Source organism: Echiichthys vipera (genome assembly GCF_963691815.1).
Source record: "Echiichthys vipera genome assembly, chromosome: 5".
Taxonomy (NCBI): Eukaryota; Metazoa; Chordata; class Actinopteri; order Perciformes; family Trachinidae; genus Echiichthys; species Echiichthys vipera.
This window is the reverse complement of record NC_139830.1, coordinates 16,579,867-16,604,705: the sequence shown is the minus strand read 5'-3', so window position 1 is coordinate 16,604,705 and position 24,839 is coordinate 16,579,867. Positions and strand designations below refer to the sequence as shown.

At 38.0% G+C, this 24,839-nt stretch overlaps 1 protein-coding gene across 1 annotated transcript; it reads left to right on the top strand.

Moving 5' to 3' along the window:
- Nucleotides 1–4,182: 4,182 nt before the first annotated feature.
- ttc12 (tetratricopeptide repeat domain 12) lies at nt 4,183–23,394 on the top strand (the record flags this gene model as incomplete). Its single annotated transcript, XM_083913622.1, has 20 exons — nt 4,183–4,234; nt 6,510–6,664; nt 7,992–8,091; nt 8,213–8,334; nt 8,693–8,752; nt 9,319–9,390; nt 9,677–9,737; nt 10,393–10,581; nt 12,898–12,964; nt 14,002–14,090; nt 14,464–14,632; nt 16,974–17,069; nt 17,681–17,744; nt 17,894–18,028; nt 18,138–18,230; nt 18,585–18,653; nt 19,708–19,809; nt 20,540–20,639; nt 20,886–21,114; nt 23,325–23,394. The coding sequence occupies 20 exons, from the start codon at nt 4,183–4,185 to the stop codon at nt 23,392–23,394; spliced, it is 2,094 nt and encodes a 697-aa protein (XP_083769748.1).
- Between the last annotated feature and the right edge of the window lie 1,445 nt (nt 23,395–24,839).

Sequence of the window (24,839 nt, the reverse complement as noted above, 5' to 3'; positions counted from 1 at the left end):
ATGTATATGTGTATTTACGTGTATTTTGATCATATATGTAAAGCACTTTTTAACTGTGTTTTAAAAAGTGCTATATAAATAAAGTTATTATTTTTTATCATTATTATGTTTAGATTCAAGGAGCTTGATGGTCATTAACCTTATTACTTAAGAAATAACATTTTGCATAAAAAAAGAGTACATGTATCTCATGCATTGCAGTTTTTTCATCTTTGAATTGACTTTTGACAGATTAGTACCAATACAGTTGTGTTAAGTCTTCACATACTGTATTTTTTCATCACCCTTCATTGTTTTTGTTTTTACTTGCATTTATTTTTTACTATTTGTTTTATTTTCCTTGAAAAGCATGTTGTAACTTTGTGAGGAAAAGTGCTATAAATGTGTTCCTAAATTTGGCATCATTGATTGCCTAAACAAGAACAGTAGGACAAGAGGAGGGGGACAATGAATAATTAAATATTTATGAGTGAACAAGAGGAAATAGAAGGATCAACTGTTTTCATTTTTTTATTGTCCGACAAGTTCTACATAATAAACCACATAATACATATTGTTGAAAGGACATTCTCTCCGGTCTATGTCAGTTATGCTGTAAATTTTACTGTATCTATACAGAAAGTTTTAAAACAGTGAGCATACTGAAACCAAAAACTAATTTTAGCAGTTTTGAAGTGGGGTTCATCTTTTGAGATAACCTCAGAAGAAAGAATGGAGGCATGAGTCGATGTATTGTGCAAAGGCAGATAAAGAGGAAAGCATTTCATCAGTGACAGCTTTGTGCAGCCTGTATCTGTCTTTCTCTGAGACATGACACTGTGGCATCCACAGCAGTTGGAGTCTGGCCATAAAAGCCCTTGTCTGTAAGCCATCACAGAAATAACTCATTGCATTGTCACGCTTCCATCCAAACATACTGCAGTGTAGCGGCTGTTTCTCAAAAGCCGACATGTACAATGCATTTTCCAAGCTCTGCTAATTAATCTGACGCAAGTCATGAACAACAACTGGACATTGTATTCTTGGATGCTACAATTTTACCTCCATGGGGGCAAGTTTAGCCTGCTATTGCGTACAACTTTGGTCCCAGGAATGTTTTTATCCTCATTTGCTTTGTATGAATAGGAACAAGAGCCTCACTGTTTGAAGTTGTTGTTGACTGGGATCAATCCTCCCTTTTCTTTTTAGGACACTTTAGAAAGTCCAGTTGTACCAAATGCTAGCATGTTTCATATCAGATGTACAGTAATTGGGTACAATGTATGTCTCACCTAACAGAAGAAGAATGAAGAATTCCTTTTTTTTTCTTTCCAGTGGAACATAACTTTATTTGCCGATATTTCCTGAAATAACTGCATTAATAAGAAATATTGACTCTGAATGGCTAACAACTCTTTAAAATGTATCATTAAAATAAATCAAAGTTTACGTTATAGTTGAATTATAATTATAATATTACTTACTTGATGTTATCTGTAAATATTCACATTCCTGAGATTACTATAGCATGCACTTTGGCAAAACCAAGGATAAGAAAAAAAGGTGAAGAGAAATATTCTGCCCTCTGCATACCTAGGGGGGGGGAGGTCAAATTCCTGGGAGTCTACGTCACGGCAGACCTCACTTTGTTCGTAAACATCTCTCACCAGGATGAGAAAGGCCTAGCAAGAATATACTTCCTTAGACAGTTAAAACGTTTCCATCTCTCGCAGCAGCTGCTGGTGAGCGATTACCATGCCACTATCAAGAGCGTCCTGGGCCACTGCTGCACAGTGTGGTACAGAAGTTGCACTGGGGAAGACAAGCAAGATGTGCAAGGGATGATGAAGGTGACTTAATGAGCCATCAGGAATAGGTCAACACTGCCACCTCTGAACGACATTTATACTGGCTGACTAAAAGAGAAAGCCAGCCGTACCGAAGACGTCTTTTGCCCCCTCCCCCTCTGGAGCAAGATACGGGCGAAATCCAAAGCCCCATAAACAGACTGAAAAACAGCTTCTATCCAAGAGCTGTAAACTCTGTACACCCCCTACTGCCAGAGATTGACTGCTGTGAGCAGTTACCTCAGATTTCACAGACGTTGCTGCTGCGATTGCAAGGAGTTGACACTCACCACTGGGAGAAAAACATACTTACATTTCACTTGTACTAAGCAGCCAATTCCCAGACCCTATAGTTATAGTAACTAACCTTTCAGCATTCCCAAATCATGTACTACTGATCAAAACATACATAATGTGAATAATATTTATCTAGGCATTGTGCTTGTGTCAATTATTTTTTTTCTCCCAGTGAATATTGTACAAATAATTGACAAGCTTGGCTGCAACAAATGGAACTAATCATAAAATGTAATTGACCCTTGTCACGACGCGGTCTGTACCAGAACCCCGGCTTGTCTTTAACCTATCCCCTCACCAATGGGCTATCCTAACCTAACCTATGTCATATGGTCCAAGTCTCAAGTAAGTCCCAGGTAATTTTTTGTTGGGCAAGTCACGTCAAATAGAATCAGAATCCAAACTTTATTGTCACTGTACTAAAAGTACAGCAAATTACAGAAATCACCTCGTCCTTACATAAACAGCATTACAATAAGACAGACATAACAGTATGACTTGGCGGATAAAGTCAAGTTACAGGTTATGTCGAGTCAAGTCCTTTGTTAAACCTGGGGTAGGCAGTTTATTTTGGCAAAAAAAAAAAAGAATCCGTAATAATCTTTCATCATATTGTAATTCAAATGGTCTCAGAAAAAACGTAACTTCTGCACCTCTTCTTGGCTCTGTTCTCAGGCTTCAGAAAACCTAGCAATGGTTGGAGCGTTTAGTCAATCACAGGTCATTTCAGAGAGAGAGAGAGAGAGAGAGAGAGAGGGAAAGATATATAGAGAGCGTTCCTATTGGCTCAGGACAACAAGGGGAGAGGGAGTTCTGCAAGAAGAGGTCTCCCTCTGCTTCAAATCCTGATGGTTTTGCTTTTTACCTACTGCAGCTTTAAGGTTTGGTAGGTACCAAGTCAAGTCACTTTTTTCCACCACCAAGATACTGCAATCTTTCCAATTTATCTATCTTGTCCAAAAAATAAATGAATTGCAAATATCGCTATTCAGTGAAATACATCAAAATAAAAACAAATAACTTTATGAAAGCCTATTTCATCATTTCTTAATAAAAAACACCTCCACCCCACCATTTTTAAAGAGTGAAATACTAGCAGCCAGAATTCAACGTAATCAAACAAAAAAAACCTCAAATGTATTTAGTTCTTCTGATACAGCCTTACATTTCTATGTCCTAGATACGTTATCTCTTGCTTGTTCCTAAAGTTATGGCAACATTAAATTCCCATCCAGTATATAAAGAGAATCAGCTGATTTTAGAAAAGTGTTTGCATAGCTGTGTCTTTTTATGTGTCTTAACCACAGGGAGGCAGTGTTGATCTGTTGCTGAGAAAAAGAAAGGAGAACGTTTAAGTTGTAGTATGCAATCATATCAAGACGGTCACTTTAAAAGCAGGTTCATTAAAATGCTGAGGATAGAGGGCTACAGTATCTGAGGCCCTAAAGCCACTCTTTAATGGACCCACAGCATGGTATTGAAGCACAGAATATATTATGTGGGGGAAGAGGGGCCCCTAAGCACTTTACAGTCTATTGAACAAAATATCAAAGACTAACGGCAGGCATACAACTATTTTTATTGATTAATGAAAATGAAAAAGTTTGACAGTGCTGCAGTTTTGGATAAAAATATGACTATCCAAATACAGGGTGAGAAGTGCTGCCTTTAAGTACCTGCCTGTGTCATGTAAATCACAGAGACTAGGGTGTATTGTCTACTTCTGTGACACTTATGGCAAAGTGATAAATAAGATAGATTTGGTTGACGTCAACAACAAACATTTAGGAACATTGGGAAACAGGTAGCAGTCGGGGGTTAGAATAGATACGGGGTAGATACGGATCAGGCTTTTATTCAACATAACAGTTTCGTTCGTTAGTAACCCGAGGTAGTGAAATAAAGAGGAATTTACGAGTGGCATGAAGGCATCGCGTTACTATGGTAACTCAACGCTGCCACGAAGTAAATTCAGCATTTAACGCCGGCTAAGATAAACAAGAGCTAACGTTACCTGCATTAATAGGTAAAAAAGCAGGCTTGAAAGGGCAAAAGTAGGATGGACAAACTTGAAGACTTCGAGAGTTTTTTGAAGGACGTTGACAAAATAAGTGAGTAGCCAAACGGTGAACCATTAAGTTAGCAGTTTGTGCCAGAATCAAGTAGAGCAAAATGTACGTTGACGTCAACGTTACCATAGGCCAGAGATCTTCAACAGGGGGTCCCCAGGGTGACTGCAAAGGGGTCCGCCAAATTACTTCATAAGCTTTCCAAAGTATTTTTTAAAAACATACATGAATGAATGCAACTGATTATTAGCAAATATAAATGTGTGACAAAATACAACTACACAAACTTGATGACAGGCTTACTGGCTAATGGCTTATTGGATATGTTGATGATGGTCATTGCAAAATCTTAGCATTGTATGCACCATAAAAAAAGTTGTGTGTATAGGCTCTAGGTCACCCTAGCTGTTGGGACCAATATGCAACTCAATTTAATACAATTTTTGTAGTATCAATCAATCATTCACTCTTCATTTATATGGCACATTTCATACTTTGACAGTAGCACAAAGTGCCTTACAGAAAATAAAAGCGAAACAAATCCTGAAGAACAAAGAAGCACCATGAAAACCCAAACAGTAGGGGGTCCCTACTTCATCCTTGTCCTTGGCCTAAAAAAAACAACACACTGGAGATCAACATTAGAGAACAGATTAGAGAACAAATTAAAAGTACAATTTATTCTGAAATACTGTTATTTTTATTGTTCAGAATTTGATAGAATATCTGCTGTAACCACTGTTGTACAAGCAGTTTTTTTTTTTAAATAACCAAGGCACTTTCACAAAAACCTTTATTTTGTGAAAAAATCAGTGAGCAAAACAGTAACTACTCTGTCAGAAGAGAAGATTTAAACCATGTTTTCTGAGGTCTATCTGGCTGTTAAGACGTGACGTACCGCCCTTTCAAAATAGGATTTCTGGGTCCAAGCTGGTCCAAGCCTCGTATTGTTCCCTGTTGTTTTAACAGGTCTGAGTTTAAAAAAAAAACGTAATTGCCATTTTACCTCTTTCTTATCGATGGAAAAGGTGTAACTGACGAAAGAGGTTATTATATTTGTTCACATGTTCGGCCGTGTCAGTTTTGTTTCAACGGAGCGTTTGGACCTTGAAATTATATTTTGAAAGGGGGCTACGTCAGGCTTAACAGCCGAATAGGATTAAAGATGAATCGGAAGTGTAGAGGCCCTTGCTTTGAATGACTTCAGCACATCTGTGTCCACAGGACATCACTAGTTTCTCACACTGCTCTGGTTTGATCGTGAGCCGTCTTCTTGCAGTCTCTTCCACAGTTCAGTAACTGTTGTTGGATTCTTAGCCCTTACTTTGTTGCCAAGGATTTTCCAGAGACTCTCTGTGGGGTTTAGATCTGGACTCTGGGCTGGTGATTTCATTTTTTTAATATTCTTAGCTTAAAGGAACTACATAATCTGTTTTGCTGTGTGACGGGGGCATTGTCTTGCATGAAAATTATGTGACTGATTGGGAGACAGTTGCAGTGAAGGTATTGCATGTTGCTGAAGGAGGTTCACATAAACATTTGCATTCACCCTGCCATGTAGCTGTTAAAAGTTCCCAACTCCTGCTGCAGAAAATATCCCCCAAACCATGACATGACATTTCTAAAGTTCAATTTATTTGGGTCTAATGGGAAACATTATGTTTGCCATGTGGCTGTGGAAAGACTAAACTCAAAGTGTCTAAATAAGTGAGCTAAATTTGGAGGAGAAAGAGTCAGAGTCCAAATCTAAACCCCTAAGAGAATTTCTGGAAAATCCTTGGTGAGTAATTGCTAATAAACCCACTACAGTTACCGAACTTTGGAAGAGACTGAAGAAGAATGGACCAAGATCAAACCAGAGCAGTGTGAGAAACTAGTGATGTCCTGTGGGAGCAGATGTGCTGAAGTCATTCAAAGCAAGAGCCTCTATACTTCCTATTCATTTTTGAATCCTAGCCCTAACAAAACATTGTTTAAATCTTCTCTTTTAACACAATGATAAATGTTCTTAAATTTTGCTTTTTTTGTTTTTTAACAAAAAAAATGTTTTTGTTGGAGTGCCTTGGTTATTTAAAAAAACAAAACATGCTAGTACGGCAGTGGTATAGCCACAGCGGATATTCTATCAAATTCTGAACAATAAAAAATAACAGAATATTTCAGGATGAATCAAGAATTTATCATTTGTTCTCTAATTTTGATCTCCAACATGTTGATAAACAAAGTATAGAAAATATATACATTTTACAACATATAATTATTATATACTAAATATGTGCATGTTTATACAGTAATATGTAGCATTCATTCTATTCAGGTGAGCTAGTGAAAGATCTAAAGTCCTGTGATATTGAAGCCCAGCAAAATGCCATGGAGACAGCTGATTGCTACATTGCTGCCTTGGATGAATCCTGCAGGACAAAAGTCAACAAGACTACAATCAACACAAAGCCACCACTTCAGTCGTCTTTGGTAAAGATATGCACACAAAGTCACTCAAATACAGTTGCACTCCTTCTGTTGCTCTCCATCTGTCTCTGTCTTTCTGTCTGCCTCTCTCTCTCTCACTCTCTCTCTTGTCATCGCTGGTCCTCTAACACAACTAACAGAGCACATACACAACTGACAACTTATTGTGGTGTTGTCTACCTTGTCCTTTCTTGTCATGTAAGAAAGGATAAGCCGATGTACAGTACGTATTGATTACTGTAGGTAGGAAGGTTTTTCTAAACATTGTCTTTAATGATTCTTTTCTTGTTTTACAGGGTCAACAGAATGAAAGCCCAGGTGAGCGAGTTGTTTGGTCGTCCCTTGCACTGAATTGAAACATTAGTTAAGCAAACTTATACAGTATGTCTTCATTCTGCATGGCTAAAAGTTTCTCTAAGCTAAACTAAATACATCAATATAGCCTACTCTTTATATCTCAGTTTTCAAAGATTGTCTTGATTGTTCATTTTGCAGTGAGTAGTTTCTTCTAACTCTCAGGGCCTATTTTGATTTGTCCACATTCAATTTTAGAGCAGATGTAGAATTTTCCTGAGGCGCAGTGAGAATTTTCTATCCACATGTGTTGGACAGGTTTGTGACTCATCATGTGCCATAGTAGGATAACGAGGTGCAGTATTAGTTAGTAGTTAGTAATAGGATTAGTTTTAGTTTTGAGGGTTAGCATGTCACCATTTTTTGTAACATGTTTTTGCCAGTTTAGCTGGCTGAGGTTTGATAAGGTGTGGAGTGAACTCTTCACTTCCTTATCAAACTCTCATTATGTCAAGGTGAGGATTCAACGAAATGAATGACTAGACATGAGTGATATGTCTTAGTTGTTTTTTTGGCATGAAGGCCTCTTACAATGCTTAGTGCAAAGGAGAATCATTAACTTAAAAGCTGGCATTACTCTTTTTTCATATGTCTCTTGTATACTAATCTTTTCCATCCCAGGTCCTTGAATGGTGTATTTCATATTAAACAGCATTTCATCAGCTCAACACTTCTTTTCAGTTGTTTTTTTTGGGTTAAACTCACCGATAACAGTAAAGCTGCAAATGCATGAACCTTTCATACTTCTCTGTGTGAAACCACTAATAATGAAGTTAACACATCACATATTCAATTAAAATCAAGGGAGAAAGCAAACAGTACTTCCAACTGATATTAATTGTATTGGACTTAGCAATATATGTATCTGAATAGGGGATATCTTAAAGTTAAAACTCATATGCAATTGGAAGTATTGCCTAATAACAAATATCTGTGGAATCTCCCCTCCTTCTCTGTTCTAGCAGTCAGGCTAAAGAGTTTTCCTTTTTTTTCCCCAGAAAATTTCATGAAGATTATGGAGGAAGATGCCAATGACAGGAGAGTAAGGAGGATTGCAAAAGCAAAAAAGGCAACTGGTTTGTGATTCTCTTTCCTAAATATGCTGTTGGAGGTGAATAGTTTGCCATACTTGCTGCTCTGTTAGGCCAGCAATGCTTCGTTCTAATTGTTTTTAATGTTCCATTTGTATCGCTGCAGCACTCAAAGACAAGGGGAATGAAGCTTATGCTCGAGAAGACTATGAAACTGCTGTGATCCATTACAGTGATGGGCTGGCTGAAATACAGGACATGCAGCCATTGTACACAAACCGAGCACAAGTGAATACCTTCAAATGTGTTTTCCTCTTTGACAACATTTGTTTTGTTCCTAACAAGAAGTCAAAAACGGAATTGCTTTTGTGTGCCTATCACTGTCACAAATGAAAAAAACCTTTGTTTTCACAGAGGTCCCTGGGCAACCTGAGCTGTTCGCTATTTTAATTTGGATATGATTATGGCAATGTGCATAATATGTTCCCTTCCAAAGACCCAGCATCTTGTACTTCTGCTCTATGCTATATTAATAACCAAACAATGCTACATGACTAATCACATTCTTTATTTTGTAAGGCCAGGTTTCTTTTTTGTCTGGTTTTGATGCCTTGTTGCTACCTGTCCAATGTTTAAATCTACTTAGGCCTACATCAAGCTGGGGAAGTACAAGGAGGCCATCAGTGACTGTGAATGGGCCCTAAAGGTAAGGCCTAGCAAAAAACTGAGGCCAATCAGTCGCTGCCGCATTCGTCAAAGTGTCACCTGAGCCATTAACTTTGTGAAGCTTTGAGCTCTAACATATGGAGATATGTTTAGTAGGGAAATGGCTGGGTTAACATTAGGCTATGCTCTTTTCTGCACTGCATTCAAACAGTAATAGATGCAAGATACAGGACATCAGTAGTGTAGAAATGTTCTCTGGAGAGAGCTATGTGTTGACAAAAATGATTAGCGTTTATGAGCTCCTCCAAATATGGTAGATTGTTTATAGTTTTTTTCTTTAGGTAACTCAAGCCAAATGCAAGTTTACAATGAAAAAATCTAACTCTAGGTTTGGGTGAGAAGTATGCTCTATAAAGCGACTGTTGATTTTCTGTAATCATATCACTGTAACACATTTCTGGAGTGGAGGGTCTCTAAAGTCCAGATTGAACATTTCTCCCTTGGTGTGCGAGTGGTAATGTAGGAAAATAAAATCACTGTTATGTAGATGTGCTGATGATGAATGTTTTAACTAATACACTACCATTATCATTTTCTCTCTGTCAGTGTAATGAGAGGTGCATTAAGGCTTACCTACACATGGGGAAAGCATATTGGGCATTAAAGAAATATAAAGAGGTGAGAATGAATACCTGTCATTACATCTAATTACAGATAGCTGCTCCTATTTACAGATAGCATCTCATCTAACTACAGCATGGTTAGATAATAAATGTTGTTTGCCTGGATTAGAGAAAAAATTAAATGAGAATTTTGAAATGAATATAAACCTGTTGCATATAAGCAGCTCTAAAGATGGGATACTGTAGTCTTTTGCCGTGACCCAAATCAAATTGATTCCCATGGGTTGAGAAGTGAAACACATTATATAACCACTGGTGAACTAAATTCTTATCTTTTTCAGTCCAGAAACTGCTTTGTAAAGATTGTGGAAATTGAACCTGCAAGGGAGAAAATGATGAAAGGTAAAGTAAATGTTTTTTTTAAGGGGTTAGTTTAGGGGACCTTATATATATTTAAGTCCTGTTGTGATGACTGCCCTAATTGGCTATGTATCATGTCCAACCATTTAAGTTTCGGTACACATCTATATTTTTTTTCACATGACTCACTTTCATATTATTCCATGAAATAATTTATACATTCTTGAGAATGATCTTGCCACATATGGCCCAAATTAAAGTTAGACTGGAGCCCATCAAAAGTATAAAGGAGACTCTCTATTGATAGTTGGGTTAGTTGTCAGTAATGGTCTCACTGACTTCCATGACAACCTAAAGCTTAATGTCACTCTGCTGTTGCCCAGCCAAAAAAGACATTTCGTTTTTTTCCTAATAAATGTACCTGTCCTTTTGTGATTTGTAAAAGAAATACATTTGAAAATGGTATTCATCCAGTGATACATTCCGAAAAGTTGCTCTCTACATATTGAGCTGCATGTTTGGTCATACTGTAGAATTACATTTCTAATTCTTAGGCAACTCAGTGTATGTTCATGCCAATAGGTGTGGACTTTTTCTGTGACAGTGAAACTTAAGGTACTGCTATGGAAATAACTTTCTGTTAGATCACAGTCAGCTTTCTTGTCTTGCTTCTTTTATCTCTGTTTTCTCCTCGCAGGATACCTGGCGGAGGTAGATTTGCAAGAGGCGAGAGAGAGTCAGGAGATCAATGCGATGCAGGAGTTTGACAAGGGAGAGGGGACTGCCACAACAGTGCTCCAGCTGCTGGAGAAGCTGTCAAGGCCTGGCCAGATACCCTTGTACTACTGTGGAGGACTGGAGATTCTGTCACAAGCAGTTACCAACTGTGAGTGTTCTTTTTGGAGAAATTTTGCATAATTATTTACTTTCTCCTTCAATCTCTTTGTGCTCATTCTTACTTTAGTAACACGCTTCACTGGTCTACCTACTGTATTTTCAGCATCAGAATCAGAACTACTTAAATAATCCCAGGGGGAATTATTTAAAATAAAATCATTAGTATTATTTTTTTCGGTTCTACAGCTAAAATGATCAGTAAAAGATTAGCCATCAGGCTATGGAGGTTACAAAGGAAAAGGAGAGTGTCAATATAATACGTAAGTACTCAAAGCTAGCATTTTAGGGCATGGCATCAGGTGAAGCAGGGCTGCAAGAACTGATTGTTTCATGTTCTGTGACAATGGAAGAAAGAGGAGACCTAACACTGTCCATCACGGATTTCTCTTCATGCTCCATTTGCTGGTCACAGTGAACAAATTTCCAATATACATAGAGTATAAGCCAAACTTATAAAGCAAAACTTCAGTGCTGCCTAGTGAAGGGGGGCACTGTGCAGAGGATATATATCCCATAACACTATGTAACACTATAAAATTACACTGGAACAGTAGCATGAAAATAATCGCTGTGCAGAATAATTTAGTTTGTACTTTTATTTCATTATCCAGTCAATAAAAACAAGTTGTCTACTATTTGGCAATGCGGAGTGAATTCTCCAGTGCTGGTATTATTATATTTGTGATTTGTTTGTGATCCTCTCAATTAGCAGTTGTTTTGTATAAATTATGGTGTAATTTAGTTGCTGATTTGTAGAGTGGGCTGTTCTGAGCCAGCGGCATCAGCTGTTCCATCTGTTAAGTGACTCTGTAATGAATAATGATCTTTAAAAACGAAATGACTATAAGATTTGTAATAGCTTTGAGTGTAGGTACAGGATTATGTAGGCAATGTTAGTTGTATTTGGTGCTGAGAGCAGGTATAGAGCGGGTTGTTGGTATGACGGCAAACACTACTGAGCCTTCTGGGGCTGTCTTGGGTGCAATTTAATGAAACACCTGTGATAGCAGGTGTCCATTCTAAAGCCTCTGTGGCATTACCTGCACTCAACCCTGTCAGATTTAGAGTAGGTAGTGATTGAATGGTGGTACCTGTCGTTGGTTTTGTAGATTTATGACAGCCTAGATAGACAGGGGCCTTGGAACATGTCAGGGATTATTGATGGTTATATATATATTTCAGGGTGCCAAAATTAGTTGTTTTCAGAGGATCCAGAATTTCAAGGAGAAACAGCTCATAGAACTTAGTTGAAAAAGAGCATTTGTCCACACTAAAACTGTTTATCACAGTACCACTTATAAAAAGAGACAACAAATCTCATACCTGGGATTTGTTTCCATACCAATCCCGGTTGCAGAATCATGTCTGAAATTTAGAACTAACACAATGCTTGTTGCTTAAGGTTTCAGATGAATGGATGGAAACAGGCTAGGCAGGAACACCTAATTTCATCTCAGCATGAAAAAACTAATTTTGAACAGTACTTGTGGAAAATTGGTTAAGCACAGGAAATGGTAAGCTAAACAGGCAGCAGCTGCTCTCCTCTGTCAGCTGCGGATATTTTGGTAAATGTTTTTTACCCAAGAAATGACTTTGAAATTCCACATAACTCTTTTTAGCTGCTGCCAAAAGGTAGAAATAGAAACTTTTGTAAAACAACTCATCAAGGTCAATGGGCCTCTTAGGAGTATTTAATTTGTTATATTTCAGGCAAGAAATAATTGTAAAGAAGTACTTCAGACATGCTCCATCCCATTGCTGTGCCCATACAGGCCCTGTGTAACTTCAGGTACTATGACCACACAGCCAAGACTGATGGAATTGATTGGGTGAAGCGCTCTAGTTTTTTCACTTTGTAACATGCCATATTCTTTTGCAATGGCTGTCCACTGCACAATGACAAACATTTCTTATCCAACTTCTCTGTTCCTTCATTTCAGTCAAAAGATATAATGCCTCCTTCTCATAGTGTCATTCAATGGAAAAGGGCAAAACTTACATAACTCAAAACTGAAAGAATCCCAGTAGGGCTGACATTAAAGGCTTTCTGCCCTAAAAGTGCTCCATTGCTGCCCTGCTCGACTTATATATACTCCAGCTCATTATATGCGGAAAATAGACCATTCCTCACTGTATCTCAACATATTTTATTCATGCTTTTTTTCTTTTTGCCTGTAAACCAAAGAACAAGGCGAGCTAAACTAAAACAGAGGGGTGTCGTGTTTCTCTACAACCCACAAGGCTACCTTTGGATGATGTGTAGTTTTTTTGTCTTCTTACACAATCTACTGTTCTCTTCTAACAGGCACAGGCAAGACCCTTTTCAGGATGAACAATGGCTTTAGTATCATCAGCAGTGATACAGTGAGGAGGTAAGGATACCAGACGGAGAGATAGCTGTCAGCCCTCAGTGGAGCTTTGACAGATGGACTGAGAGACAGGGGCATACAGAGGCAATGATGACCTAAACTAGAGAGATCCTTTTCCGCCCTTCCGCACTCTCTCTCTCTCTCTCTCTCTCTCTCTCTCTCTGGCTGTTGTTGTGTGATAGCCCAAAGAGGAAAACATGATCACACTGAAGATTGAGATGAGGGCTGAAATAAGCAAAGGCCCTGTGTTTTGTCCCTGAAAGCGGGGTGTGTGTACAAGATAGAAATCATGACTTCCGATCAGTAAGGTTATTATTAACATGTCACACACTTTCCATTTTGTTCATTGTTAGCACTGTCATTATTCAAGTTAGAACACAGTGAACGGAAAAAAGAGAGTGCAAGGAAATTGCAGTCTGGTCTTGATGAAAACAGTGAATAAGGATACTGCTGTAAGCCAGATGCAACCAACTGAAACCTAAAGAAAAAAGTGGAAAATTGATCTTTGAAAAAGAAAGTTATTCAAGGTGTTCCCTGATATGGAATTATATTGCAAAAAAAGTATCTCAGAGATGGCAGATTTTTAATTAGGATAAGAAATCAGGCTATAACCTTCAGCCAGCAAGTAGCAACGCATACAATTGCTTCTTCAGGACAGAGACAACAGTGACGCCAATTGCAAGCACCTTAGTTACCTTATTGCACTTTGTGTTGTACTTTATTGCTGTACTGAAATACATTGTCATTTGGAACATAAACACAGGGCCTTGTTGCTGCACCAAGATTGCTTAATATCCATATACTATGAAATAGCACATCGCGCTGGTGAATTGAATAGTTACATGTGTCTGGTGTAATAAACTAATATTTAATCATACATTCTGTTTTTGTAGTTTTCAATTTGTTTCCATCCTTTGTGTTGTAATAATCATTTAAAAACATATTTTCATTATTTGTTTTATAACAATTTCAATTTGACTTGTATTATTTCACATTGAAGATGACCAAGCTAATATGACTGAGTTTTATTTTCTCTACAGTTGCCTGTTGCAGAAAACAAAGGATCCAGACAGCCAGGAGTTGTGTGTGTCTGTTCTGAAGTTATGGAGGGTTCTTTGTTGCGGAAATGGTATGTAGCTAATTTAGTTACATTTTCTTAGCATTTTGCTGAGTCAGCAGTAAAAAAATAGACATAATTGTAATACTAATATAATCCTATATTACTGCATTATTGCACAGCTTGTCAATGAGATACTTAAGCTTACTCTTTTTCAAGCCTTTATTTGCCTTTGAATTGCACAAGCTGTGTGGGCTTCAACTGTGATAATTTGATGAGAGCTATTTACATGTGTGTTAACACTATATGATCATACAAAAATCATCTTCAGTATCATTACAAGTATAGAACGTTAATCTTCATGTAATTCTGACTAGGCTGGTGTCCCTTGGGAACATATCAGTGAGCTCATTCTATAATTTATTTTTTTCCCTTTTGTTTTCAGATGCAAACCAGAAAATATTATTGACATGCCCAATTACCAGACAGTCCATTGTTCACCTGGTAACATCAGAGCATGTTGCAGTGAGGGAAGAATGCCTGGCATTGCTATATTTGTACTCACAGATGCCACATGGCAGACACCTGGCCATTGACAACCTGGATGTGCACATGTAAGACATTTCTTTCATCAGATGCAACTGATGAGAGCAATGACAACGCTAGAGTAAAAGCCTATCCTAGGCTTATTGTGCAGTGCCTGTAGAAAGTCATGATACCCTTTTGAAATAGTCACTTTTTTTTGTTTTACAGCCTGAAATGATAATACATAAAAATATTTTTTGCCGGTCTGATTCACACATTTTGCCATAAAACATTCTAGTGAAATTTTATTTTTCAAAATTTCTGAAAATTAATTAAAAAAAGACAGCATTGTTTCTCTTCAGCAGGGACTGGGTAACTGGTCAGGATTGAAGGGAAAATTAATTCTGCCAAGTACACCCAAATTCTTGAGGAAAACCTGCGGCCCTCTGTTAGACACTTGAAAATGGGCAAGTGGTTCACCTTCCAGCATTACAACGACCCAAAACACACCGCCATAAAAACAACACGGTGGCTAAAGGACAGGAAGGTGAATGTCCTAGAGTGGCCGAGTCAGAGCCCTGACCTAAATCCTACAGAACATCTGTGGATGGACTTGAAGAGTGCAGTCCATCGCTGCTCAACACAGAATTTGACTGAACTCGAACAGCTCTGCAGGAATAATGGGGAAATATTTACCAGTCTAGCTGCACAAAGCTGGTAGAGACATGTCCAAACAGACTGGTGGCTGTAATTAAAGCAAAAGGTGCCTCTACAAAGTATTAAATCTGTGGACTGATCACGTTTCCAACCCTGCTATTTTAGTTTTTAATTTTTTATTAATTTTAAAAAATTAATTTCACTTGAATGATGTAAGACAAAATATATAAATCACGCTGGGAAAATAAATATATATTTTTTTATGAATTATCATTTCAGGCTGTAAAACAAAAGGGTATCATGACTTTCTACACGCACTGTATTTTCTAATGAACCAACTTATTTACACTACTTTCTTTTTTTCCAAAGCTATTTCAGTCAAAAGCAACTGGACTTGGTTATTTGTCTAGGAAGACGTTTCACCTCTCATACAAGAGGCCTTATCAGTTCATGTACGCATCTGACCAGGCTGGGACTCGTCCAACTATCTGGTGTGGAGATCCAGGTTTAACCTTTCACAAGGCCGATGATGTCACTGGAAACCTTTGTGCTCCAAGTGTCAACGGCCGTCTTTGAAATGACAGTCGTGGGAGTGACAGTCGTTGGTGGGAAGTTGGCTTTGAAGTTGTTAGTGCTCTACTGGGTTATAACGACGGTCGTTGGAGTCACAGGAGGCCCATCGTGAACAGTTGTTCTTTGAGGTTAGATTGTTGAATCTCCTGGGAAGGGATGAAAGGGCAGCATTGTAAATTGGAGATAAGTGGTGTCTTAGGCCTCCTCTTCTGTTTAAGGATGGTTTCTCTACTTTTACATAGATGGCTTCTTTTACTCCTCTTTCAAACCATCTGTCCTCTCAATGATGTGGACATTGTTGTTCTCAAAGGAGTGGGCTTTTTCCTTAAAGGAGTGGATTTTCTCCTTGAGATGTAAGTGGACAGCAGAGGCCTGAAGAGTTAGCTCTCCTGTGTTGGGCAATGCGTTTATGCAGTGGTTGTTTTGTTTCTCAGATGTAGAGATCTTTGCATTCCTTGTTGCATTGGACAACATAAACCAGATTGCTTTTGTGGGTGTGCGGTGTTCTGTCCTTGGGATGTACTAGTCCCTGCCTGACTGCTGTCCAATGCAACAAGGAATGCAAAGATCTCTACATTGGAGAAACAAAAAAACCAATGCATAAACGCATGGCCCAACACCAGATAGTTGAGCCAGTCCCAGCCTGGTCATGCGTACGTGAACTGATAAAGCCTTTTGGATGAGAGGTGACACATCCTAGACAAATAACCAAGTCCTGTTGCTTTTGACTGAAATTGCTTTGAGGATAACGATGACCTGGACAAATGAGAATATTCACAGTCTTACTTTCTTCTTTACCTCCCTAGTATTAAAATTAATTTGAATTTTACATTGCTCCTGTTAATGAATTCAGTGCAGGAACTCTAGGTCAGCCCCAGGCCTTATGTTTATGATTGTCAGTCCAATTGGCACGTCCATTTAATGAGATATTAAGAGAGGAAGCATATCATTGCTCTGGGACATCATTTTTAAAAATGACACTGAGTGGCCTTAGTGATTTCTTATCATATGTATGTGTGATAATATCGGAGCTGCAGTTGATTGGATTTTCAGAAAATTAAGAAAGAATTAATAAAATTGTTGCTTCTTCTTGGCATTGTTATCATACTGATATATTTTTCTTACTATCCCCCTCTCTCCCTTGTTCCCTTTTTTATCTCTTCTTCTTTTTCTCTCTCTACTCTTAATCTGGATCTGAAGGTTAGTGAGAAACCTCATGACGTGCATCTCAAAGCCAACACAGCAGCAGGAGAACATAGCAGTCAACATTCTGGAGAACTTTGCAGCAGAAAAAAAGTATTAGTGATACATAGCCTAACAAAAATGGCAGTTATTCTCCTCAAACTTTACATTTGATCTCAGTACAAAGAAATAAATATTTTCAGATACTCTTTATAATTCAGAATATGACCCACTGGACAGTCTATTATCCTCCCATACATCTTATCCATATATATATATTCAAAGCACATTAAAACCCATTGTCACATAATGTCAGGAGGGGTCCTTTGAGAAATGGAAAGTGTGGTGTCTTAAATAATTCAACATGTGCTATCCAAGTGTTAATGTCACTTGCAGGCAAAAGGCCGTTCCCGACACGTTTTCCTCTCTGGCACCTTAGGAAAACAAGACATGAAAGGACAACATAGGTTATTCAACACAGCAGGAAATAACTTGAGATGTCAAGCGGTAAAATGGGGGGATCAATTTCCTCCGTTAATTGCTCAAAGAGAGTTACTCCACAAACTGAGAGGTTTTCCCTTCAGTGTAGGCGCTCAGATGGGTACATGTTGGGATTTTAAGGATATTATTTTGAATAATAATTTTAACACAGCCGGCCCATATCCCATACACATTGTATGTCTATCTCACATGTACAGTAGAAACACTTTCGTATTCTCTTACAGATTTTGCATTCAGTTAAGGAACGTGTTGACAGACTCTGTCATTTTGCCATTTACAACATTGCTGGTAAGATATGTAGATAAAAAGTTTCATATTGATATACAGTATGCACTGAATATGTAGAGGTGTATTTGTGTTTGTGTGCGTGTGTGTGTGTGTGTGTGTGTGTGTGTGTGTCTTTGCAAATGTGCACATCTATATTCTAAATTTTTCAGAGAAATATCAGCAAGTCCAATCAGCATGCCGTGGCATCACTGATTTCGGCTATTGGCCATCTGGCTCGAGATGACGTCATCTGCCACATCTTTGCTCATGAGCCAGAATGTTGGAAGGCCTTTGTGTTCGCTATTGTTAGTATCATTACAGACTGAACTCTTGCATTATGAAAATGTTTAGCTTGTTTTTAAACTCACTGTATGCGTTTTAATTCACTGTAGAATTTGTTGGCCGTCATTGCAGAGGCAGTGCAGTGCATGTGACTTCAAAGAGGTAATTTACCCTATGCTTGGCTTGATCATCAACCTTTCAGCGATGACATCTCCAATCATTCAGGTAAGACAGGTGATGTGTGATAATTGATTTGTGATTTTTACTTTGCCTGAAGTGGACTTTCAAATATGAATGGGTATGTAATAATGAACTTCTGTCTTATCCATTGTTATCTTAATACTGAGCATGGTACTAAGGGATGATCTGATGATAAATCTTACAATGTAGATACAGTTGAGCTGAATTCACTCTGTTCAATCACTTTAAAATATACTGTATTGTAAAAAGATATTTAAAGCTAATACCCAAGGGAAGAAGAGGGGGCATTGGTGTAAATCATGATGTGTGATGCCACCTATTCAGACGTGAAATGTATGTGAAAATTGGTTGAGCCATGTTTCCGTCCCCTTTGTGTAGGAGCACGCTGTTACACTCTGCGACTGCTGCCAGGGCCTGCTGAGAGATAACGATGGTGGAGTCATAACTGTGAGTAAACTGTGAGTTAACTACTTTAACACTACACTACAGTAAACTCAGGAGGGTTGAAAACACCTAACAAATCATATATTTAGTTGCTTTGCTGTATCATGACTCCTGCTAGGTTTTCATGTTTTACACTTCAGTACTGTGTCAGACAAAGAAACGTTTGAAAAATATAAGTACTCAGAGACTTTTACAGTTGTTGAAGATGCTTGTTGAAAATTTCCTCTTGGTTGTTTTTCGTTACTTCCATACATCCTATAGAGCATAAAACCTAACTAGGTAACTAGATGAAAATAAAAGACATTCGTCTTAAGTAATGGGTCTTTTCTAGGGCGTCTTAGCTCCCTGGCAATGTGCCCCAGAAGGTGGTAACAGCAATCCATAATGTTCAAAGGATCCTATATATGTGTCATTAAAGTTGATTAAAACTCCAGCTCCAGGTGCCGATGTCTGTGCTAAGGGCTGTTTTAGCAGTTTCACACTGCCTATGCAATTCCTTCAGAGTCCCACACTTTCACCCATCTGTCTCTTTACTGTACTTTAGTGCCCACTCACTACGTGACTCTAGTGTCACATCCTTTTTTAAAAAGTTCTGCAATGTTTTTCTCTACTCTTATCTGGCCTTGTGTTGACATCACTTACCTACTTAATGCATCATAATGGTTACACCAAAGCCCAAAATCATTGCTGCTGGGCTGTTTTGTTTGAACTTATAACCAACCACATATTCCAAAAAGTTTTGACAGAAACCCCATATGTAATTGAAAAAAGCACAAAGACAACATTTCATATGAAAATGAAATTCGTAACACAAAAATGTAGATTTTGAAAATGATATCCCTTATTTAGAATTGCATCACATTTGGTCTGAACGCACCTTTATTCTTATTTGCTTCTATTGTTACGCTTGCTACGCATTTTTTCTTCAACCACAGCTGTTTTCTATTCATCCTCTGCTATCCTGTCGTTTGCTCTGCTGTGCTATTTTGTCTTCTACTTTCTGTCTTCTACTTCTATTATCTCTGTTTCTAATGCCAGCATCCTTCTTTGTCCTCAGAGAGCCACAGGCGTACTAAGCACTGTTCTCCCTCAGTCACCTGAAGCCACTCAACATGTTATTCAGGGGGGTGTAGTCCAGACCATGAACCGTCTGCTGAAGGTGCATATAAGTATATACAGCCAAGTATCTATAAGTACATCCACACGTATTTGTACTTTACTTCTTGAATGATATTCTATTTACCAACCATGTTTAGATTAGATTACTTTTTCTTAAAATGGCCCATGGCGATATATACTCTTAGCAGGGGTTGCCAAACTATCAGCTCTGGACCCAAGAGAGAAATTTGTGTCTCCCCAGGACCCGATCTTACAAAAATACATCATGAATTTACCCGATCCAGAGGGAGGGAATCACAAAAGTCTCAATCAACATTACCTCAGCCAGAGAGCCGGAACACATTTTTCAGGTCAACGTTTGCGAAAAAAGAAAGAAAGGGTGATAAACAGCCCTGCACACAGCATCTGAGCTAATCAGGCTAGTGTAGCAAAAAAAGAATGCTCTTCTTCTATTTTAATTAGGAAAGTTTAATCACATATCATAGCATTGTCGTGCATTTTACTTTGCTGATTGACGACCCCATAAAAATGCGTCTGCAACCCATTTTGGTCCCAACAATAACTTTAGGAAAGACCGATCTAAAGAGATGATGAAAACTTGTTGATTGAAAAACTACTAATTTTAATTGCATTAAATGCATGTGATACATTTTTGAAGTAACTGGGTGCTGGCTACTACACATTTTTCTGACTTCTAAGTGTCAACATAAAGTTAGAGTCTTAGAGTTCACAAACATAGTTTGTTTGTTATCTCTGTCTGCCTACCCCAGAGAACAGGGCAGGGTGCCACAAAGTATGCCATAAAGACTCTGACGCTGTGCACTGCTGCCAGTCACTCGGCGCGGGAGGAACTGGTGAAGTCTGATAAAAGTAAGATCTGATTGACATGTTAGAATTACTTCTACAAGATATTTCATTAGTTGATGAATAATATTTTAGGGTTGACCCAATATGCAAATTAAGTCTGTGTTTGTGACTTCATTCGTATGCATACATGCATGTGCACTACACGCAGTGTGATGTTTATTTGTTGATTTTCATGTCACTGCATGTGTTTGTTAATAAATTAACATGCTATTCCCTTTTATTCCCTATTTAATTTATTGTTATCCTCAGAACTGTCTATTTTACGTCATTTGCTGGATTCAAGCTGTGATGAGATGGTGTCAGGAAATGCAGCTCTGTGCTTGTCCCACTGCCTTGAGTTGGAGGGAATTGCCAGCACCCTGCTGGGCACTGATATTGTGCCGCTGTTGCTGCGCCAGGCTGCAAGGGACACTAAAAAGGCAGCTGTGCAGCAAAATGCAGCTATTGCTCTGGGGAAGCTGTGTCGATGTGAGCCCAGGTAACCTCTAACTTCACTCTATGCACCACAGGCTGCTGATTACACTCTAGGAACATAGCCTGAAGGAGAATTGATCGCTGATATGTAACACCTCACTGAAATATGAAATGTGATGTTATGGCTCTGATTAAAGAAGTTGGTCACACATTAGGCATATTAATGACTTATAGCTCAGGCTGACCTGAAATATTCAAATGTTTATCACAATAGCATTTGCATCTCAAACAGTGTTCAAACATCTATATAATAAACAAATCAAGCCAACAGCCAAACCCCCGAAAACATTAAATTACAGAGACAAACAGCAAATCCTCAAATATGAGGATCTGGAATGTTCATGTGCACATTTTTGCTTAAAAAGTAAAGACTCAATCATCAAAGTAGTAGTATTAATTGTAGGTCAATCATCTTACTGTATACCTGACTGAACATTTCCACTTAGTTTAGTGAGAGTGAATATTTGAATTTTTATTTGGAAATTAACTGCAGGGAAGCTCTGCATGCAATTCAACCTCATGGCTTGGTTTTTGCAATGATATGTTTCGTAAACTGTTAGACCATATATAGACCATATATATACAAGTATGTCTTTCCAAATGATGTCCAATCATTTGAATGTCACAGGCGTGTGCACTCTGAGTGTAGGCACATTTCAAAGATGATAAAAATAAATGGGAAGCACCTGTGCAATGATAAATTGAATCATAACAAAGGTTCTGAATACTTAGGTCAATGTGATATTTCAGTTTTTTTTTTCTGGGACTTTAACACGCTAATAACAATTAATTAATTACAAAAAAAATAGCGCAATTAATCGCAATTTCTTTTTGCACAGTGCGTAACGTTGCTCATCGCACAAGTTCCCGCCCAGCCCGTAATACTGACGCACAAGACACAACACGAGAGAAATTAAACCAAAGATAAGCAAGATGAAGAGTTGTTGTTGCCGGGTTCTGTGGGCGGACATTTGAGTTCTTAAAAAACGACCAAGTGAAAACGTGGACATGAGCACGGTTGTTTGCAAATTGTGCAAGAAATAATTCAACTCCCATCGGAGCTCTTCAGCCTCCGCTCCCACCTCAACGACCCATGTCGCAACTAACGTTAGCACAAACAATGCTCCTAGTAGGGACCATCATTAGTCGATGGATCATTTTTGGGAGGAAAAAGCCTTTTATGTTTAACGGTTTATTTTATGCCAAGGATATTATTCTAAATATTTTTGCAATGTTAGGTTTCCAATTTTCTTGAATATACCATACTAAGCACTGTTTTATTTTTTATAAACCAAAACAAATGTGTTTCAGAATTGAAAGTTTACAAAAAGTTAGTGCTCACTCATTTTGTTGTTTAAACTCATTGTTTTGTGTATTAATTAAATAAGTTATATACCAAAATCCATTTCAATTGAAAAATGTTGCTTCTTCAGTAAAATATTGATATGCGATTAATCATGATTAACTAATTACAAAGCCTCTAATTAATTAGATTATTTTTTTTAATCGTGTAAATACTTTCTGAATGCGTTGTATATGTCAAGGCCCTTTCGTATTTGGACAAGCTTTACTAAACATCTTGTGCAAAAGCTACAAGTGTTCAAGTTTACAATAGCTTATCTTGCGTTAAGTTCAGTATTTCCCTTTATTGTTTTTATTTGGAAAGGGTTTTATTTTGTACTGCAGGGTAACATTTAAGTGTGAACTGCTTTTTGTTTCTACACAATGATATTGTGCTGACTAGACTACATGGTTAGGTTTAGGCATCAAGACTACGTGGTTGGGTTAAGGCAAAACTACGTGGTTTAGGGTTAGGTAGGATCTAACGTCTGTTATGTCATTAACTTTTACATGGGCAGGGAACTGTGATCTCCAGGGTCTGAGTGCATGTATGACTCTACCATCTACTCCAACCTTCTCCCTAAGTGCAATTCTGTTATTCTACGTCACCTGACTTCCAGAGTATTTGCTCTAAATGTGTAATATTGACGTGGATGGTTTTGCATTGGACTCAGTTGAACAGACGTAAAAGGGTGCCAAATAGGTTTCGTATGAACTTTTCTCTGTTTCAAACTATTTTACTTTCCCTTTAGGCTACAGAGCTCTGCTGTGAATGTGCTGATTTTTAGTTTACTTTAGTTCAGTACAAGTTTTGTTTCAATTGAATGCCACCCCACTGAATACACTGTCACAGTCTGCTTTCTTTGATTCCAGACATATGAAGAAACTTAGAGAACTTCACGGCGTTGAGATCCTGCACTCCTGTATGAAGCTCACCACATGAACCCAATAAGACATTTAATAATCTTCTGGCTTGTCTTCACTCTCTTCTGTAATCCGTTTTATTTTAGTCATATGATTTCATAATATATATATGCACGTAAAACAATTTCCATTCCAATCGATATCTATCAATATTGAATAATTTTTTGTTTTGCTGTCTTGAGAATATTTAAAGGTTAATTTGATTATGCTCCTGATTGCTTCATTTACATAAACCTTAGTGATGTTCTTGACTGTCTCTACTTTTCACACCCATGTGAATTTATTGGTTAATTACCAGAGTACGTGGGGACGGAGGGGCATGTTCAGTCAATTTTACCATCTCTAAGTGTCATTAATAATAAAAAATAATAAATAGTTTAACAAAAAAATATTTGTCCTGAATACAGAGCAAATAAATAAATACATAAATAAATACATGACAGAATGCACCGCTTTAACAAACAAGACATAGCTTACAAATACAAATTGTTGCTTTCTGAAGGGCTGATATTGATCAGCAGCATTAACATACTGATGGGATCTGAGGTGAGACACGGATTAGAGAGGCATATATATCCCTGGGGTTAAAGGCTTCTCATAGAGGCACAAACTTATTCGTCATGAAGCTCTTTCTTTTATTTACCATGAAGAATTATGTTAAATTCAAATTATGGAGTGTACTGTGATCTTACCAGCTAGTATAACTGCAGCAGTTATGTCAGCCAACCGTGGATCTGACCATAATCATAAGTTCTAATAGTGTGTGTCACCAAGGGTCATTTCACTTGGTGTATTTCTTATTTTGAGGTCCTTTTGATATGTGGCCTGATAGTTTAGTTTTAGATTTCATTTTCGAGAAAGGTGCAGTTGAGTCCCTTATATTACTTTGTCATCTGTGTTTGGAGTCTCAGGATGGCAGTACTGGAAGGACAATCCTCTCGACAATTTGCATTTAAAGACGTCTTTGAAATATGAGGAATACTTGCACAGAGCGGGCTGTGTGCTCACTGCTTGAATGCTGAGCCCGACCACTATGAGAAGGTCATGCAGAGCTATAACTCTGCTAGCATAATGTTTGAACACTCACTGTGATGTACAGTAGTTGTTCTGGGAGAGACGAGTGGAAATAGAATGATGTTTGCCTTCACCTTAGCTGCCCTATATTAAGGTCTGATTAAAGCAAAGGTTGTGGTTTTTCGGAGAGTTAGAGTGTGTTTGTGAGGATGTGAAAATACACAAACATCTTATTGGATAGCTCTGTGGATGGCATCAAATATTTGACAGTAGCATCCACAGTGTTATTATACTAGGGAAGAAAAAAGGCCACATGGAGTTTTTAGTCATTCTGATTCTCACTGCACCACTTTGGTCTGAGCCTAAATATCCTAACAACTATTTGATGAATTGCCATGAAATTTATGCTATCCCACTGTGTTATGATTCCCTGACTTTTTCTTCTAGTTC